The sequence below is a fragment of the Syngnathus scovelli genome, chromosome 4 (genome assembly GCF_024217435.2).
Source record: "Syngnathus scovelli strain Florida chromosome 4, RoL_Ssco_1.2, whole genome shotgun sequence".
Lineage (NCBI taxonomy): Eukaryota > Metazoa > Chordata > Actinopteri > Syngnathiformes > Syngnathidae > Syngnathus > Syngnathus scovelli.
In genome coordinates, this window is record NC_090850.1 from 7,968,065 (window position 1) to 7,989,131 (window position 21,067).

At 39.5% G+C, this 21,067-nt stretch overlaps 1 protein-coding gene across 2 annotated transcripts in view; it reads left to right on the forward strand.

Annotated features, from left to right (window-relative positions):
- Positions 1–710: 710 nt before the first annotated feature.
- Positions 711–21,067, forward strand: part of adamtsl5 (ADAMTS like 5) — a 29,580-nt gene continuing 9,223 nt past the window's right edge. The window contains exons 1-7 of one of the 2 annotated variants that reach the window (XM_049717801.2): positions 711–1,237; positions 9,509–9,584; positions 15,590–15,768; positions 16,908–16,968; positions 17,593–17,698; positions 18,950–19,077; positions 20,165–20,288. In XM_049717801.2, the coding sequence (XP_049573758.1) occupies positions 1,215–1,237; positions 9,509–9,584; positions 15,590–15,768; positions 16,908–16,968; positions 17,593–17,698; positions 18,950–19,077; positions 20,165–20,288 (697 nt within the window). In that variant the 5' untranslated portion in view covers positions 711–1,214. Of the gene's footprint in view, positions 9,585–15,589; positions 15,769–16,907; positions 16,969–17,592; positions 17,699–18,949; positions 19,078–20,164; positions 20,289–21,067 lie in introns of both variants that reach the window. The other variant, XM_049717800.2, reaches the window with a different exon arrangement.

Here is a 21,067-nt window from a genome sequence, read left to right on the forward strand (position 1 = left end):
TTTTTTTTAAACATTTGACCAGTTTTTACTCATCTGATTTGAAAACGAGTTATTTGTCAGCTTGTTTTGTAGCTTTTACTGTATATAATATGAGTTGCTCATACATTTATTTGGGTTGACATTCATAATGGCCCTACGAAAGAAGCTATGACTACAATGCGGCCCGCGAAAAAAAAAAAGATTTCGACACCCCTGACATAGCCTAAGAAACCGAGAGCTGCCAGCCAGCAAACTGGTGCTATGGGAACACATGGCCGTCGGTCAAGAGGACGTCCCACAGTAACATACGTGGACGGACTCAAGAGGGATGCAGGAGTCCAGAGCACCAACCAACTGGCCAGATGTATGGCGAATGTATGGAACAACGATAGAAGACTCATCTGAGGATGACCAAGAGAGAGCGATTTCAACCTTTGAGCACTTTATGGGTAAAAAAAAATATGCAAACTAGATATTCTACTGGGGGGGTTTCTGATCTTCCACTTAAAAAACTCAGAAACCTGAAAGAGAATGATATATTTCCATCTTGTATTAAGTAGTAAATCTTATTGGAGCGAGGAGTAAGAAGTACAACAGAGGAGAGCTGAGAGATGATTGGAGGGGAGAGTCCGGAATGTAGCTCAGGTGGAGAGAGAGAGAGAGAGAGAGAGAGAGAGAGAGAGAGAGAGAGAGAGAGAGAGAGAGAGAGAGACGTGTACACGCGTACACGCGTACACGCGTGCACACAGACGGAGTGTCTCCTCCGTGCGAACTTGCTGGTGTCGGAGTGTCAGTTGTTGTTGCAGGCTTTTTCTATGTGGAGCGCGTTGGACTTATTTTGAACTAATGAATGAAGAAAAGACACTAAGATAAGTACATTCTCAGTACCTTTGTGTAGAGAGACAAAGGCATTTACCTGGAAGCGAAATTACACTCTTTTGCGTGCGAGCTTTGTTTTGTTTGTTTTTAAATTACATAATATCCAAATATTTTTTTGTGGCTTTCTCTAAACAAGGTGTTTTCAATGTGATTTTGACACCTGAAAGTGGTAGGAGTAGTTAAAAGTTTTCAATGCATTTTGAACGAAGCGGCATAGACAGGAGGCTGCCATGGAATGTTCTGAAATCCGACTGTTGACGCTATCAGCTGGGATGCAAAGTGCACCTGAGCCGCGCTGTTTGACACCATGAGAAGACAACCAAAGAGCGCGTGACTTTTTGCTAGTGTCCACTATCATGTCCTCCTCGTCCATTGTAAGGTAGGAAACTACATTCACTTTCAGAACGAGTTATATATGCAGAGTAAATGAGCTAAGTACATCAAGATCTTCCAGCCAGTCATCGGCCTTTTTCACGTGTATGCTAATTTGACACTAATTGGACATTTCAAAGGACATCGTGAGCATCCTTAAATTCAAATATTTACCTCGAGTTCTTTTTCTTGCAAGGGGCTGCAAAAGCGGTGATGGACGCGAGGTGATAAATTCCTGGGACACTTGAGCGTTCTCCCCCGTTACTGTTGTTTTGAGGCACACACGCACGCACGCGCACATGCACACGAACACGCACGCAGAGCACGCACAGATGGATGGATGGATGGATGGATGGATGGATGGATGGATGGATGGATGGATGGATGGATGGATGGATGGATGGATGGATGGATGGATGGATGGATGGATGGATATGCAACATATAATGAGCACATAGCGTACAGTGTACACCATTTAATAGAAAGTGGATACACGGGTTAATTGTGATCTCATGAAAGAATATTCACTTGTTCTCCTGATCACTTTTTGTCTCTGGAATGGATCGATTAACAAAGATATTTTATTTGTATTACTGGTAAAGAAATCACATTTAGAGGAATTAAGTCAAATTAGACAATTTCCTGTGGCACACCTGGACTCTCATTGCGCAATATCTGACTCAGAGAAACGTGGCAATAAGATAATTCAGCATTTGCCCATGCAGCTTGCATGTGTATTTCCTCTGAGGGCACAATTCATAATTATTCAGTCTGCCGTAAAGCGCTTCCTGCCATCAGTGAGGTAATGCTCCTGCCACTTTTGGGATATTGCAACTCCTGGCTCTACATTTTGTCTATTCTGCCACACAGCATTTATCTCTTAAATGTCACTAGCTATAAATAACTTCATTTTTCGATCTAAGCCCTGCAACAGTGGACACACACACAACGTCAAATCCTCTGGTCCAACTGTGTATACAAACTCTATTTATCTTTAATCTATCTTTAACTGTCACGACCTTAAACCCACCTTGGCTATGTCCTCTTCTGCCCTGTTAGTGGAAACAAACAGGAATATCTGAGTACTTTAAGCCTTTAAGGTGCTACAATTGATGGATGCGTCAAGAGGAATTATTAGGGGTGTCTGTCCGATGGACGACAGTATGTCAAAGTGATTGGTCTGCAAAGTGAAGCCGATGAGGCGAAAGGGTAGGATTTGGCTCAGGGCAAGTTTTCCGTCTGTGATAACTCTGTTGAGGAATGTTTGTTTGGGAAACAGCTACCAGGCCCCTGCGCACATTTTACGAACCTAAACGCTGCTTTAATTCGGGGACTCTAATTTAATTTACATGCAGTGATGTCATTTTTCGTGTGCTATTGCAACTAACATAACTTTTCCAGCAACAAAGAAGGGGGAAAATTGCATTTTCTTTTTATTATAGGGCATCTTAAATGTTTTCTTTAGTGCATAAAAATGCTGCCACTAAATACTAAATCCAGAGTAGCAATGGTGGTAAATATGAGTAAAATTACAGCGAAAGACTGTCTAGAATATCATTGTGACCAAGCCTGCCAAATTTGAATGAATTAAGAAAAATACCAAGTATGAAATGGCTCAGAAATCATAAGAGAAACACTTGTAGGTGACTCCAGGTCCGGTAAATTTCGACTTGCTAGCTTTCGTCAGCGGCATTTGAAAATTCTCCACCTCATTCAGTTTTGTGGGTCCACCCAACACTGGAGTCTTATGACATCATTGGCAAGTGCGTGAGTGTCATTCTGCACACACACGTGCACACACACAAACGTGCACGCAGTCAAGGGAAGTGTGGTACTACTTTGCTGCACCAACTTGCTAGCAAAATGAGCTAGAAAGAAAGAAAGAAAGAAACAAACAAACAAACAAACAAACAAACAAACAAACAAACAAACAAATAAATAGATAACATTTGAAAGTTGCTTCTCAAATTAACTCTACTTGTTATGCTTGGCATTTGAAGCATTTTCCCATAAAATTCATTCAAAATAATGGTTTGATAAAAAACAGTTCCGCAGAATTGAGTCTAACGATAACATGTGTTAAGAATTTACATTATGCTCATAGGTCCACTTGTTATTGATCTGTCTTTAATATATTGCAGAGATTCCAGTCCTCTGGGGTTAAGTCAAATATTTTAAAACAAAACATAAAAACCTTCAAATTCACAGGCCAAAGTTGAAGAAAATGCATTCAGAACTTGTGACCACCTCTCTTGGAATCCTTCCATCTTGTATGCAGTTTTCTTTGAATCAGATCGTGTACTTGGCTAACTCGTGTACATTGATCGCTGTACGCCAGCAGAGAAGATTGTTGTATTCCTTGCTTGTCACAAGGTTCATTCAGATAAGTGTTTATTGCTTTGGCCTTGTGTGTTTGTCGGTTGCCTTCTCAACAAGTCATTGCTATGTTTAGCCTAGTATGTGTTTTTCTAAAATCCCTTCAAACCTGGAGAATGTTAGTCCATTGTATTTGATTGACCTTTCATTTTATTTTTTTAATGATTGTGGTTCAAATGTGCAAGGATCGAGGTAATAAACTAATAAAATAACTAAAACTAAAATTGAAAACAAGTTTACTCAATGAAAAAATGCTTTGGAAAAAATAAACTGACCGAAACTACAGTAGATATTACATTTATAAAACTAACGTACTATACTACACTGCTCCTATACCATAGTTATTACAAAAATGATGTACATTGGCAGCATTTAAACATGTTAAGAGAAAACTTTAATGTAAAGCGCCTATTAAAAGTAAAGAAAGAGAAATGGATTCCAGAAATCACTCAGAAGACAAAAATGCTTTAAAAAAATATAATTATAAGACTTTGATCAAAAGTATAGTGGAGAAAGGCACATTTTTAAATCTGGATTTAAATGCATTTACACTCAGGGCTGACTTCACTTCTGCTGTCATCTCATTCAATGTGTGTGCATAATAAAAGCTAAATACTCTACTATGTTTGCTTTGAACTCTGGGCTCGTCTGCAGATCTCAGAGTCATTCAGCATTTCTTTAATGTTTTCAGGACCCAAACAATTCAGTGCTTTATATACCAGTAGCAGGATTTTAAAATCTATTCTGCAGTTTATTGGGAACTAGAGACAAGTGTTTATTGAACTAGTATGAATTGGGGACATTGATCATTATAGCTGTGTCATCGGAATAGCTGTGATTGGTGTTCTGAAGCATTCGACCAAGAGGTATCATAAACAGACTCAACAAAAGGGGTCTAAGGACTGACCCTTGAGGGACCCCACATATTATGGCCATTTGATTACATTCAAAATTGACAATATTCAGTTTCCGTTTAAATGCATTTATTTAGGTATTGCTGCATATAAAGAGGAAGGGAGGTGGAATAGTTGTGTGAAATTTTTAATTTACATTACTTTATTGCTAAGTGGCTTTTTTTATGCTGGATGTTGCACACGACAAATGCTCTATACACGAAAAAATGTATACTAAAAGTGATCAAAAGTAACTGAAACTAAACATTTTGGGGGAAAAAATGAATAAAAACTAACAACCTTTCTCTAAAAACTAATTAAAAATAAGAGAATTTCAGAAACAAAAGTCCAAATCTTTTTCTAATGATCTTGCATTGTGAAATCATTTCTTTCTACACCTCAAGCCTTTCTGTCATGTTCTCTCCCATGGTTGTCAACCTCCCTCATTTAAACAGCGTTCCTTTTAGCTTATTGTGTAAACAATTGTTGTCTATGTAAGCTTGTGGTTGACACATCGACCATTCCAGGATGTACCCCCACTTCTTGCTCAAAATCATCTGGGACAGGCTTCAAGTCACCCTAATTATGACAAGCAGTGTGGAAAATGGATGAATGGAAATATCGGTATTTTTCTTCCCCTATTTAAACACCTATACTTAAGTTATCCAGCCACAGGTTAAAGCTAATATACCGCCCCACCCCGCAGAAGGAATTGCTATCAACAAGTTTGGTAAAAGAAGTGTCCTAGTGCTCAGTCTAAGTGGCTGTAAAAAGATAATCTTATAATCCCTGAGGTATGACGGTGTAGCAACTTTGTTCTTTCTGTCGTGGAAGCAGCAAAGGAAATGAAGCAGTGAAGCAAAACAAAGTGAAGGGAACGTCACTGAGCAAGAGTTTGAGTCTCTAGACCTTGAGTCTCAACCTTGTTGGAGGTACTGAAACTCACTAGTTTCATATGCGCAATCACCGACCCCTTAGTGGAAAATTAAATTATTTTTTTTCAAATTCAAGACAGCGATGTTTTTTACTTGTAAGGCAGCAGCAAAACTAACAGTGTGATTTTGAATCTCTTGGGATTAGACCGTGTATGGTTAACCAGGAAACAAAATTTGAAGAGGATTCAACTCAGACACAAAAGAACAAATTGGCTTTGATAGACAAGCAGTCTGTAACAGTGCTACAAAACATGGCAGAAGGCAGTCCTGATAAAACTGATCTTTTTTTCAGGGATGTGACGATATGCAAAGGTCACGATGCAATAGTATCGTGATATGAACCTCACAATACAATTAATTATCACAATATGAAGCGGGTTGGAGATATAAAAAAATGCTCATAATACTGTATAAAAATTCACAATATTGTTGCAAATTTTTTGTGTGATTAAATTAAATAGGCGTGGCCAATATTGGCTCAGCGGCACATAGTGCCATGTTACATGTAGTTCACAATGTTGTTTGTCTGAAGTAGGTGAAAAGTTATTTTTCAATGCTACACAATCATCTATGAGTAAGATTGACCAAAACCGATTCAGATACCGAGCACATAGATTGGCTGCACATTTTTCAATTTTAGAGCTGTTCACTAATATTTATTTAAATAATTGATTGTCAATATTTATTTTCGATTCATTCATTAATCAAAAAAACATGATTCAGTCACTGCTTTGGTCTCTATGACATGTGCAGTGTTAAGGAAAGGGGGAGGGGACGCAACACTGCACACGAGCTGTTCTCTAGGTGATCGTTTTTTGTGATTGGGAAAGAAAGGCCTTTACGTAATTCAGTTGATCACAGACGGTGGCAGATTGATCAGAGCAATATTATTTATTTCCCTTTCTTTTTTCTCCCCTTTGAAACGTCCTACAAGGGAAGCAGCTGCTGAAGCACAAAGACATCCCATTTGCACTCAAAGAAGTGAATACATGCAGAGTTGGCCCACAGAGTGCTCGATTGTTATTGCTTCATTCATAGTCGCCGCACATTCAGGGGTCAGAGTTGACCAAGGGCCCTCAGACTAAACATCTGTTAAAGGTTGTGTCAGTCCATTCAGTGGCATGCTCCTTATAATGATCAGTCCAACTCTCCCAATCCCAAACACTGCTTGTGTCTTTGCTCCATGTCAAGTGGGGGGGATCAAAGGTTAAGATCGGGCATATAGTTGGAAGACATAACTTGCTGGGTGAGCTGCCTCAATTAAAGCTGATGCCTATAGGTCACCATAGAGAAACACCAAGAGATATTAATTAGATATTGATGTTATTCACATTTCTCACACATCTTAAGACACTTACTCACTTGCAGTCTACTTTCTATCTATATGTAGGCAATTACAATAAAACATGGTGTTTATTTGTCCTGACTTCAATGTGAGCTGAAGTTTTGTATGACCGCTGAAGGTTTTGTTTTTACCTTTTCTTTTACTCTCCAGGCATATTTCTATTTTAGGATTACTGTAAAATGTTACGTTAGGTTTTGTTGATCACCGGAATGTTTGATATTTGGAAGAAGAAGAAAAAAAGAAACCATAAATTGAAGATCAACTTCGAATGTAATGAAAGTGATTATAAAACTGTTTTTCTAGCTAATGGAATTTTTAAGGCCTCAGAAGAAGTAGCCATGACAGCCTTGACGTTACATGTAGAGCGTATCAAAGATGAGCTACTACTTACATATTGGAAAAATGACATCTTTCCTTCTTTAAATTTTGATCCTTTTTATCACTTCATCTCATCAGTCCATAAAGCTTTTACCAGACTTTTAGAGACTCACTGACACTTTTTGGCAAATTACAATGATTGAACAAATACATCATTATGTTTGGTATCATATGCAAGCATAAAAACTGATTCCTGATTTGTAAAGTCAAAAAGTTAAAATTAGGAAAATAACCCTTATAAACAATTACATATGTTTAAGTGTCATTTGTGTGGGGTGTTTCCCTCTCACGCTCTTGTCATATGTGCTACGAAGGTCAGTTAGAATAAACAACTTGTCTCACATTGATTAAAGTCACTTCCCTCTCCCTGGCCTGGAGCTATGCACTAATGTGCTGCTATAGGCTTAATGAGAGCAGGAGAAGGCAGCGTGACCCCTCTCACCTCTTGAAGGGCCCCTGCAGTTTGAGGGGCAATCACTCAGTATCTATGACTGCTGTCTTTTCATGTTCCTATACGAACAAAAAGAAAGTCAAACCAAGAAAAAAGATTATCTTTACAATTATGCATGTCAAACTATCTATTTTATTATAAGTAGTTTACTGAATTTATGAAGGTTGATGGATGAACCATTTTGATCAAAATACAATCAACCATGCTATCAGTTGTTTACCCCGTGAAGATTTTTCTTCATTCAAAAAAAACATTCATTTATAGTCCTGTTTTTGGACACCTGGTTAATACAAGCCCACCATTTAGCCCACCTCTGATTTCTTCCAACACTGACATCTGGCTCATGAGTTGATAAATGCTAACGTATGGTTATCAGTTCATTTTGTTGAGAGTAGATCATGACCAGTTCATTGCGACCTTGAAAACAATCCACTCTACTAATTAGATGGTTTTCATTAGTTGGCCGCTGGCTTCCATTAGTAATACTGTTGAACATTTGAAATGTTGTTCAAAAGACTCTTAAGACAGAAGCCATAAAGGGGTGTTTTGAGCTGTCAGTAAGTTTGTTAGGATTTGTTGCTCTGTGTGATGGTTAAATTACTCCAGACGGTTTTAAGATTGCAGGAAATAATTAATCACAATGTGGGGAAAAATACACAGCAGAAATTCCAAACTGGTTAGTCTGCCTTTGCCGAAACAGGACAGTCGCTATGTAGTCGTAAAATTAAGAATGTAAGATCCTTCCACCGTGAAGATTTGTTCCTTGCTGTTGTTTTGGTTCAAATGACCTTCTTCCTCTGATATGAATTCCCATGCTAGTTTAAGATAGGAGCTGAAGGGAGGGCTTGCTCAGCCAAGTGTGAGTGAGATGTGTATCGTTTAATTGTACAGGCCAACTGACCTGGGATAGAGCCAAAAGACATCTACAAAAGCTTGGGGGTTGCACTTTTTTATGGTGCAAGGAGGGATAAAAGAGTCGTGAGTGATGGACGACGGATGGACTTGGTGCCAGATAAAAAGCATGCGGTAAAGAGAGAAGATGAAGTTGGCAGCTTTCCAAACGTTTTATACTTTGCCCAAAGAGTGTGACCATGGCATGGCAAAGAGGAGACATTGTGTCTGACAGCAGAAGTGTTTAAAAGGGGGCAGGGGGCTGTTCTTTCCAGAATCACTGTATCACTTCTCAGAAAATACACTTGTCTTTTGATTAGTCACACGGAGGCGTGTTTGCTCGCCACTAAAGTGCAGCTTAACTATCCCGCTGAACAAAGCTTAAGCATGACATTAAAAACATGAGTCTTATCTGGAAGCACCTCAAATGACTCTCAGTGTTGGTACACCACAATCTTAATGTTACATTCGTACAAAAAGTGTTAAGACGGGACATTCTGTATCATGCAAAACTTTTTAATTGGTTAAATATGGTGCTAAGCATGGATATCTAGCTCAAACACTCCACTGGAACATTTTGATGTGGCATTTGCATGTTCTCCCAGTACTCTAGTTTCCTCTCTTAGGATCCTGACAGACTGGGCAAGAGGTCAGATGCAACCTGAACATGTCGACCCGTCAGTCAGTTGCAGGGCACGCAAAATAAAAATCAGTCATACATACATTCACAATTATGGACAATTCAGAGTCTTCAGTTTAAACAAAAAGAACGTATTTGGAATCTGAGATCACTGACTTTGGGGTATTTTTCCAACTGTTCTGGAATTCTGAAGAAGTTTTGAGATTTATTATAAGTAAAGAGCGAGATGAGGTCAAAAGCTTTTGGAACATATATTTTTCGGTCTTTTGTGCATCACTTTTCTGTTTGCAGCCGCTGCCTCATCTGCTGTTGCACATTCACCTCTGTATTTATTCAACATCTTCTGTTTGTGTCTCTATTTGTCCACAGGAAGCTGACTTTCTGCGAGGCCTTGACCTTTGTTCTGCTGCTCGTCGCTCCTGCCTGCCTGTGCTCCTTGCAGAGTGTAAGTCATCAAGACAAGTCACTGCACGGCAACATCTGAAGAGCCTCTGTTCATTTTCACAGTCTCTCAGGGGCTGATTATATCATAACATAAGCCTGCAAAGTGTATTGTAGTAACAGAGCAGATTCCTCCCCCCCTCCCCCCCCCCAAACAGAACAAGAGCAGCAATTCACAAAAAATAGATATAGAGTGATCCCTCGCTACTTCGCGTTTCGTTTATCCGCTTCACTACGTCGCGGATTTAAAAAAAAAAAAAAAAAAACATTTAAAAGTCAAAATAAAACTTCTAAATTGAGAAATCATGTGTCTAACCTTTAGGACAATGTAGTATTGCTCCAAATGTTCATACATTACTTTAGAAGTCCGTTTTCGCGTGTTAGCACGATCGCGAATTAGCATCTTTCCGCTAACTCGTTAGCCTGCCCAGTACTACTTGTTGTGACCGTATTTCGCGGATTTCACTTATCGCGGGTGGTTTTTGGAACTAATTATCCGCGATAAACGAGGGATTACTGTATGTACACTTTGATATTAAGAGAAGCATTTTACTGTCAATCATTTATCCATTTTCTACCACTCATTTTCTAAGAGAAACTGCAGCTCACCAAGCTGATCTCTTCATTGATTGTTACTTAACCACAGAGCACAGGAAGACAGACTCACCACTTTACAATTGGTGTTTGGTTCATCTATTGACCAGTACAAAATCCTGGTTCAAATTGATATTTAAACACTCTTTTTCATGATGCTGTTCATATTTTGATGTCATAAGAACACAATGACACATAAAAAATTTCTCAAGAGGAAAGTGGCCACTGAGCTTAAAATGTAAAAGTGTGTTATATGCAGGTTGGGATAAAGAGAAACTGGAAGAGTCACAGAAAGGCAGAGAAGTGATGTCCTTGGAAATGTCTTGCCGAAATACCCTCTTTTCTGAGTCCCCAAACAGCCACCCCTACTCCTAAACCACCCCAAACAACTGCTGAGGCTTTTTCCGTGCCCTTACATCAACTTAAATGCTGCCATTTTGCTAATTTGTGCTCTCAGGTTCCATAGGGAAAATCCAGCTCATTTTGATAATGAACTAAACTAATCACAGGTCTTCAAACAGATTCCTAAATGAGTAGGTCTCTGAGGTCTTTGTGTCTGCTCATGAGAACATGTTTGTGTTCAGTCCATTTGTGGTGTTTTGGGGCAGTTTTTTGAAATGCAGTGTTCCAATATGTACCTTGTTCTTCCCTGACCCTCATATCTCTCTTTCATTGCTGTTTGCCTTTCTGTTAGGAAAGCACAGACATCCTCTCACTGGGTGTGGCTGCCAAAACCAGACACTCAGATAAGCAAAAAGGTCTTTGCGTGATACACGTTAGGCATTTAACTATTACTTTATTGCAGCAACTCAAGCTACCAAGTTTTATCATCATTTGACTGTGATTGACCGTCCATTCAATCAGTCAAATTTCTCTTTCAGCTTCATGCACTTTTGTCTGAAAAAATAAAAATCACGCACAAGTCTTAAAGGGTCACTTGAGTGTACTGAATGGCATTTACTCTTTATGTAAAATATATGTCAGTGCAAAAATTCACCTTGAATTTGTAGTGATGTTTATTTTTTGATGAGTTTTACTGACACATTGGCGCACCCACTTTGGGTGTGTCGCTTGTTTGTTTTCCATTTTAGCTGGTCCACATACTAAAGGGAAGAAGGCAGTCATTGAAATATTGTTTTCCTGCCTTAGGAGAAACACCTAGTGTTTAAAATTGTGGTTTATCACTACCGTAATTCATATGCCCATTGCTACTCTTGTCCACTTCAATCTGTGAAAATAAAAAGTGATCTGCATAATGTTTTGAATTTATTGACATCAAATATGAGCTCCTATAAGGATAAAACAGTCTCATTTTCATAAAAGCAAAAAATAATGTGCAAATTGTTCTTTTATTATTTTTAATGGTTGAAGTGGACAACAATAGGACTCTCCATATGAATTTTGGTGGCGATGGATGGATGGATGGATGGATGGATGGATGGATGGATGGATGGATGGATGGATGGATGGATGGATGGATGGATGGATGGATGGATGGATGGATGGATGGATGGATATTCATAGATAGCGACTTCAATGTGTGCATATCTGACTGTTGTTGCTGTTAGTAATATAGATTTGTCACCTTGAAAACACCTGAAACCTTTTGTAGATTTGAAACCATTTCCATTCTTCCTGCCTTCTCCTCTTTCCTGCTCTAGTCAAGTCAAGTCAAGTTTATTTGTATAGCCCTAAATCACAAACAGTCTCAAAGGGCTTCACATAGCCAAAATTGACAATTATTCTCAAAGCATCCCCTGATCATAAGCTCCCAAAAGGGCAAGGAAAAACTCAAAAAACCCCTACCAGGGGAAAATGAGAAACCTTGAGAAGGGACCACAGATGGAAGGATCCCCCTTTCAGGATCACCAGGTTATAATGGATGCAGAGAGTACACAAGTAATACATAATATGAAAATCAATGAAAGAAAATGGATGTCGGAGGTGTCCTCGATTGTCCTGGCAGTGTCCTCAAGGGGGCCGAGCCGCAGCTCCCCCATCCCGAACTGGTCCCCGAGAATCCAGCCAGCCGCTATCCGCTTTCGAGCCACCTAACCCCCTCCCCAGCCGGGGAGGAGGTGGGCAGAGAGAACAGAACAAACTCCGGCCAAATCGGCCATCACAAGTTAGTTAAAGGCCATCTCATAGAAATGTGTCTTTAAACGTGTCTTAAATGTTTCTACTGAGGTAGTAGTTCTAATATCCATTGGTAGGGCATTCCAAAGCTCTGGAGCCCGAATAGAGAATGCTCTAGACCCTGCAGACATTTTCTTGGCCCTCGGTATAACTAAAAGACTAGCGTTTTGCGAACGAAGGTTACGAGACGGAACATAAGGAACGACTAGGTCGACGAGATATGAAGGCGCTAAGCCATGCAGTGCTTTATAGGTTAGTAGAAGAACCTTGAAGTCACATCTTAAATGGACCGGGAGCCAATGTAATTCGGCTAATATTGGGGTAATGTGATCAAATTTTCTTGACCGTGATAGCAGCCTCGCAGCGGCATTTTGGACTAACTGTAGACTTTTAATACTGGATTTAGGAAGACCAGAGAACAATACATTACAGTAGTCCAGGCGCGACGTGACGAACGCATGTATAATAGTTTCCGCATCCCCAGTCGAGAGGATAGGACGAATCTTAGCAATATTACGAAGGTGAAAAAACGCAATCCTGGTTATATTCTTAATGTGTTTTTGAAAGGAGAGCGTTTGGTCAAATATTACCCCGAGATTAGTTACCGTATCACTCTGAGTGATAGTACGGTTATCTATAGTTATAGTGGTTTGCTTAAATAAATGTTGATAACGAGTAGGACCAATTATCAACATCTCAGTTTTATCCGGGTTAAGACGAAGGAAGTTGAGAGACATCCATTGTTTAATCTCCGCAAGGCACGCCTCGAGATTACAGCAGTCCTGTGGATCTGTCATCGATAACGGCATATATAATTGGGTGTCATCCGCGTAGCATTGAAAACTAATATTATATTTACGTATTATGCCCCCAAGCGGAATCATATAAATATTAAATAAAATCGGTCCGAGTACCGATCCCTGTGGGACACCACAAGTAACATTATAAAGCTCAGAGGACGTATTACCATGGACCACTCGGTGCGTCCTGCCTGATAGATAGGAATTGAACCAGCTTAGTGCTGACCCTGAGATACCAACACAACTTTTAAGACGCCCTAATAAAATATTGAAGTCTACAGTGTCAAAGGCAGCACTAAGATCAAGTAGTAACAATACAGACGACGTATTTGAATCCATAGCTATGAGGAGATCATTAGTCACTTTAGCAAGTGCTGTCTCTGTAGAATGATTGGCTCTAAAACCAGACTGAAAAGAGTCATATCGATTATTATCGACCATGTAATCAATAAGCTGCTGTGCTACTACTCTACTAGGTTAACTCTGCTTCATATTCACAGCTATGGGAACCACATTTTGGCATCTTCCGGAATCAAGTCTTTAAACTTATCACTTTTCATTTGGGGCCAGTGGGAATCATCTGTGTTTGTTTAGTGGTAAGTCGGATGTACCCCACCCCTCAAAGTCTGGTTCGACAAGCTCCAGTCTCTTACAACCCCAATCAAGATAAGTGCTATAGAAAATGGATAGGTGGACATTTTGTGCTTTTGCCAGTTTCTTCAGGAAAATAAGTTAAATTCCAAATTGTACCAACCAAGGGTGTGCCACTTCAAAGGATCCACTGGTCTGATTAGATAATTGTTTTACATTATCATAATTTCACACGTTTCCTTCTCGGTTAAAGCTTCTCACAGCTTCTTACATGTACATTCACATTGGAATACTATTTGCTTCCGGACATGAAAGATGAGTCAGATTGTACCTGACTCATGTTTCACTTGAGTGGGGATGGGGCGTGTAGTAAACATTCCAGTAATTTACTTCATCTAGAATGCCTTTTCCAACTTTTATCAACACTAATTTGACCGGCTGTAACACTAATGAGCACAAGCTCAGGTGACCCTGCCATGGAGAATGTTGGAGTCATTGCACAGGTCACTCTCAATTTATGTGTATGTACAGTAGGTTTGCATTGACATTCTTCATATTCGATGTTTGCGTGGGGGATAGATGTCGACACAGACGTCGTTTCTTTGTTTTTTGTTGAATTTGTTGTCACCTTTCGTTGTTTGTTAAGGGTGGTTAGCCTTTGAACATATAATATTCTGCCTGGAGTCTAGCAAGTTTGAGGGCTTCATCAGATTAACTGAGGCGTAAAAGAGGTTGAAGTATGGGATGTAATGTTAAAGCATCTCTGGGAAATGAGCTCATGTCACTGCAATGTTGTGATGGAAACATGACTATGCGTGTGTGTGTTCGTGCGTGTGTTTGTGTGTGTACACGAGAGATTCTATTTTATGAGTCACAAAGTCAAATAATGGCAGAGCTGAAGTAGACCTTTTTACTTTTCGCTGGAACGTCACAACAAAATAGTTAATTATCAGGTCAGTGTGTTTTGATCAAAAACAGTTTGGTCAGTGTCAAGATCCTTTTTAAAGTCATTTTCATCTGACATCTTCTATCTAATGCGTCATCTTTTACACAGTAGTGGGACACACATCTGCTTGACACGTTCACACATTTTCAGCTCTCACATCATTCTGGGACACTGATGGACACATAGCTGTTGAGTGTGTGTGCGAAGGAAGAGTTAAGTGGGTGTGAGTCAACTCCTGAATAAGAAACTGGTGGGAACATTGCCAGTTTCACTCCACCTCCAGGGTACAAACTCTGGAATGTGTTTGAGGAGCACCTCTGAGATTTCTTTAATCACTTTTATTGTTTGGTTGTGACAGTAGTCCTTACCCAACAGGCTAATGAGGTAGTGCCTCTTCTGGGTGGTTTCTTGGCAATACACATACTTTCTCTGAAGAATCACATATTAGCCTCCATACACACTTTTTCCTCTCTCACCAATTGTCTTGTTTCGCACTTAGGCACGTGCATATAAACACGCACGCAAGCACACATACACACACACAAGTTCCATTGAAAATTAGTAGTAGTAGTAGTAGTAGTAGTATTTACTTATTGAAAATAAAATATGTAACAAATGAAAATTCACAGTATTACCAAGTATGTCCATGCTTTGAAGAATTGCAAGTTTTACACTAGAATTAGAATTATGTTCTATTATCACATGCATATTCAAGATATTTATTCCTCTCACGATAGTGAGCAGAGCAAACACACACTGCTGCAAGGATTGATTTAGCACATCCTCTCCAGCAACTGTTTGTCTGTCCACACTGACACAGGTGACATTTTTCTGCCCTTGAACCAGGATCACCCAGGCCGCTCCAATCCGGCCAGCCGGCCACAGCTGCCCCAAGGTGCATGTTTCATTCCAAGTTAGTGTTAACTTTCTTTTCACTCTCAGGTTCAGGCTTCGTGGAGTTCTGCATGGGATCCCTATAGTGAAGGCTCGTTGGGCCATCCTGCACGAACCCGACGCCAGCTGCACTTTAGGAACGAATGGGCAAGCTGGAGCGGCTGGTCCGTGTGCTCACGAAGCTGTGGATCTGGTGCTTCTGTGCGCACACGAACCTGTATCACCAGGTTAGGAACATCTCACAACATATTGGGCTGAATGGGCACCAATATTTCAAACTTTGCTAGAAAAAAAGCTTGAAAAGAATTGATTAAGTCAGAATCTGTCTACCCCATTTTACTCCTGCATACACACTAAATAGTTAAGTTTTGATAAGACATTAATGAATTAATAAGGTCCCAAACGACCATTTTTGTTTTAAGTCTGAAGCTTCCTTCCACAGAAATCCTACAAAATTGCAGCGTCAGTTTCATAAACGAAGATAAAACGGTTTGCCCATTGATGTGGGATATTGCCTTAAATTTGCGACCTTTCCGACAATGTCCGTCGTGAAATTGCTTATCAACAATTGTTTTTAAGACAACGGCCAGGAAACATGAATACTGTACTCTTCACACCCAGGTTATTTTGGACTCGGGGTCCCACCTCTGTTTTGACTTTGACACTACATCCGAATATGGAAAATTGCTGGGTTGACTCAGCCCCTATCACTATGAGTCACGAAAGAACAATATTGGTCCAAATGTTTATATTAACAGTCAAGCCCTTGTAAAAGTCTGAGTTTTTCCTCAGGTCAATTGGGTTCTTCCCCTCTTTATAAAAGATTGAAAAAAGAGCAAGAAACAGGAAAATTGTGTCTTTTGTAAGGGCTTGACAGTTAATATGAGCAGCATCTGGACCAACTTCTCATTACTGACTTCTTAATGTCTGTTATAACCAGATGGAGCATTAGTACATTTTGACTTGCTGTACCTTTAAGGCAAACTGAATTCAAGGTTATTTAAGGAAGCCAAGATTTATGCTGCTAGAAGACACGTGTCACTGCTGTTTACATAGTTTGAGTTCCTTATGATAGGCCAGGGTGATATAAGGTCTTCCTCATTGCAATGGACATAATATCAAAATATAACAAGCTTTATTGGGAGCTTATGATCAGGGGATGCTTTGAGAATAATTGTCAATTTTGGCTATGTGAAGCCCTTTGAGACTGTTTGTGATTTAGGGCTATACAAATAAACTTGACTTGACTTGACTTAACAACCAAATATGGTATTTTTAGAAGAAACGTATGTGATTAATTTCTGGAATATTTTTAGCAGTCAACAGTTCTATAAATTGAATTTTGTCCCATTTATGTCTTTGTCAGAAACCCAGTGGGTGGACCATGTGGAGGCGATTCAAGACAATACAAGATCTGCAACACTAAGGTCATTCAGCATCAAGGATTCCCACTGTACTAAACTGCCACACAATTTTCAAGACAAATATTTTTGGACAATGCCTGATATTTGCTCTTGAAGTTGAGCACGTGGGCGTATTCAGGAATAATGTTGCGGCTGAGACCTTTCAGGGTGTGAACTGGAATTTTACAGACATATTAACCTTTGTCTTTAGTGCTCCACTCAGAGCTCTGGGGTTTGATGCAGTCGCGTTGCAATCGGATTTCGGGGCTGCTACCACGTTAGATACGTGAGGGGTTGTGTATGGGTGTGTTTGGACAAGCACAGCCCCATACTTGCATGTACATAGACAATCTCACAGATGAGTTGAAGCTTGTTTCAGGATGAATGTGAGTGCATGTTGTGCACTTTGTACTTGGTGATTCAGTTCAAGCCTCGGGTACAGTAAATAGCCACCCTTCTCAGACATGTTTTCTGCACTCTGACACATCTGTGTAGCTACATATTAGCTGTCATTTAGTTTCTGAAGGCTTCATTTGCAAGTTAGGTTACATTTAGGCTTGAGATTACAATTTGCCTGGGTTGAAAATAAAAAATCGTATTTATCATTGCTATAGTCGTGTATTCTTAATGCCAATGCATTCTGTGCAGGAGTGTTCTCCTGGCTCGCAAGATTTCCGAGAGATGCAGTGTGCTGCTTTCAATGACAAACAGTTGATGATGGGAAATTCCTTCAGATGGACTACCTTTCATGGAGGTCAGTCTGACATCTCAAATCACTTTGTACAAACCTAAACTCTTTCTTTTGGTTATTCAAACTTCAGTGCAGATTTTGATGTTGGGGAGAACAAAAAATCAAAGTGTTATCTTGAAAAGAGACCAAAACTATGCCGATTGAAAAACAGCTTCTAATTTACTTTAGGTGTACCGTTTGAGATGTTTGAGGTAAAAATGACAAAAATAGGAAGGAGTAAAAAATAATAAAATTGAAACTGCTTAAAAAACAGAACTGAAATGACACTGCACTTTTATAAAGCAAACCAAAACTAACTTATTATGGCTATTATGTCATCTTTATCAATTAACATCATACAATGAGGGTTTGTTTTAAATGCATTTATTTATTTATATACTGCTGTCAAGCATGGCGCTGCACTGGCACTTCAGGATAATATATTCCCATAAAAAAATTCTGCGAAGCCCCCAGCATGCTCCTGTTGTTTATTAGGCCTTTTAAAAAAAGAGAACTGCTTTATGAAGCAAATGAAGTGATAAAAATTAACTATTTGCTCAAGAAATCACAATTAACTACAATGATAAATCCAGTCATCATAGCCTTGGGACATGAAGAAAACACATTTCAGTATCTTGTGACCTTGCAAACCAAACCTGTGCTCTTGAGATACTTTTACGTGCTCATGTGAAATTGTTTTCTGTCTTCTTAAGTAATTTCAGTTGACATTTATTTCTGTTATCTTGTTAAATTGAATTTTAAACATAATATTTAGATATCACATCATATATAACAGTGATGACATATCTTGCCATTCTTATTTTGATAAAGATGCTGTCAGGCATGTTTTGCATCCGATAAGGAAAACAGCTTAGAGCAGGGGTGTCAAACTCAATTTTGTTGCGGGCCACATCGTAGTCATAGTTTCCCTCGGACGGTCATTATGATTGTCAACATCTTCTATATACAGTATAGGCTAAAAAACAAACTAATGAATAACTAGTTTTGAAATCAGAGACTAGTAAAAACTATTCAAACATTAAAAATTGCATGCAATGTCTCTATTTTTTTTTTTTTTTTTTGAGTGAAGACAATTTTAGTAATGACACAAAGTCGATGAAAAATTTGTCTTTGCGGGCCACATAAAATGATGTGGCAGGCTGTATCTGGCCCCCGGGCCTTCAGTTTGACAACTATGGCTCAGAGCATTTCACTGTGACATTCTCTAACCCAGTTGAAAGCAACAAGTCAATGACTGAACGTTTCTCCTACCAGGCTCCAACCCCTGTGAGCTCAGCTGCCTGGCCCTGGGTCATAACTTCTACTATAACTTTGGACGTGTACTTGATGGCACAGCCTGTGACAAAGTACCTGGAGCTGTGTGTGTCAACGGACGCTGTCTGGTGAGAGCAAACTCAGTGCCTCCAACTTGTAGTCTGCTTATCAAGGACAACCTTGGACAAAACTTGGAGCAGATGAAACTGTATAAACGGTCATTCTCGGGAGGCCAAATGCATGTATCCATCATCAGAACACTATAAGGCAAAATAAGGACAATGACAAATAGCTCCCCTCACAGTTTTGTCCAGTCCTTCTTGCTAATGGATATGTATATATTTGTTTTGCTAACAGGGAATTTAACCATTTTCTTTACGTGTCTGCCTCACATTAGTGGTTCCGGGCTTGAAACTCTGGTCACGCCTTTCTGTGTGGCTTTTGCTTGAGCCGGTAGTCAGACTTCCTCCCATGTCAGGATAGTGAAAGCTTTCAATTGTCCATAGTTGTGGTTAGTGGTTTTTGATCGATTAACTTTGCTTGTGTATGAAAGAAAATAATATTCCTCAAATCTTCACGGGTTGTTTTGTGTTTGACTTTGGAAGTTCTCATATTCTGAGATAGAGCAAATGCTCAAAGTAATCTTTAGGTAAATTTGAGTAATTTCAGAGGAGTCATTTGCTTTATCATGTTCATTCCCCCTACGGGACCTTGTGTTGTGTACACTGTACCTTCAGATGATTACCTGTAATTCACATACATGGTTGGAGTGTTTTTCTGTTTTGAAAGTAGTTTAGGGGGCTGATTATAGGTCTCCTGGAATCTCACTGGAGATGAAGGCTAAAGTAAAAGACATTCACTGTAATCTATGTAGAAGCAAAGTTCTCCATGCAACTATTATCACCCTATGTTTTGGAATTTATAGAGACATCTCTAGACCCTCAACGGGCCCCTTGCTGCAGGTAAATGTTTCAAAGACATGAAAATGACAGGGAGAAGAAACAGAAGGTGTGTGCGTGCGTGTGTGCGTGCGTGTGTGCGTGCGTGCGTGCGTGCGTGCGTGCGTGCGTGTCATGCTAAGTAGAAAGTTGATTGTGAATAACTGCACAACATAAACAAAAAAGGTTGCCTCGTGTCATATAATGTGCAATTAGAAGCACTTATGACAGACATCCCATCAGATCATAATCTTTGTTGTGTCTATGCTTCGTATAGAAACCTGGCTGTGATTCCATCTTGGGTTCAAAGGAGCAAGAGGACGCCTGCATGGTCTGTGGAGGGAAAAACACCACCTGCCTTCATCACAGGAGTGTTTACCAGAGCAACAGCCTGGAGGCAGGTAGGATACACACACACAGACACACACACACACGGATGTGCAATAATCACCATACGGAATCGCTTTCAGACCGACCTGACATCAGGATAATACCGGGATCTTGGCCTGATTTGTCATCACTGATGTTTAGTCATGAGGTTCTTCAGAGACCTTTGTGCCAAAATAAAGCAGTTGGCTACCCTCCAGCATCAAAATTAAACTAACAACCGGTAGTCTGAAATTGCAGTTTTTATGTTTTCTGCGAGAAGAGGCGTGTGCAGAATCCCAACACAAGTCATCCTATACAAGTACAAGTTGGGCTACTTACCACAAATGCACCTGTGATCTCCTTGAAATGTGTCCATGTGGGTTTTAAGAACTGTCAACAATTAAATTAAATAAAAGCCCATCCAGGACAAAATTCATTAAAACCTTAGCCTCTGTAAGTAACAATTCACGATACCGAGAAAATATACTTTGAATGGTCGATGGAAATCTGCATTTGGTTCCTTGAGATGCTCTCATCACACCATGCAGGGATCCAAGAATAAAATTTCAGCAAAAAAATTAAAAGCTGACAGTAACAATATTGTTTGTTTGTTTGTTTGTTTGTTTGTCTGTCTGTTTGTTTGTTTGTTTGTTTGTTTGTTTGTTTGTTTGTTTGTTTGTTTGTTTGTTTGTTTGTTTGTTTGTTTTTACAATACACCCAAATCTTGATTTTATTCGCTTTGATCCTACGCGGTTTGGTCATGGACCCCAATTTTTTTTGTCATAAATACATTTTCAAGTAATATTTTAAA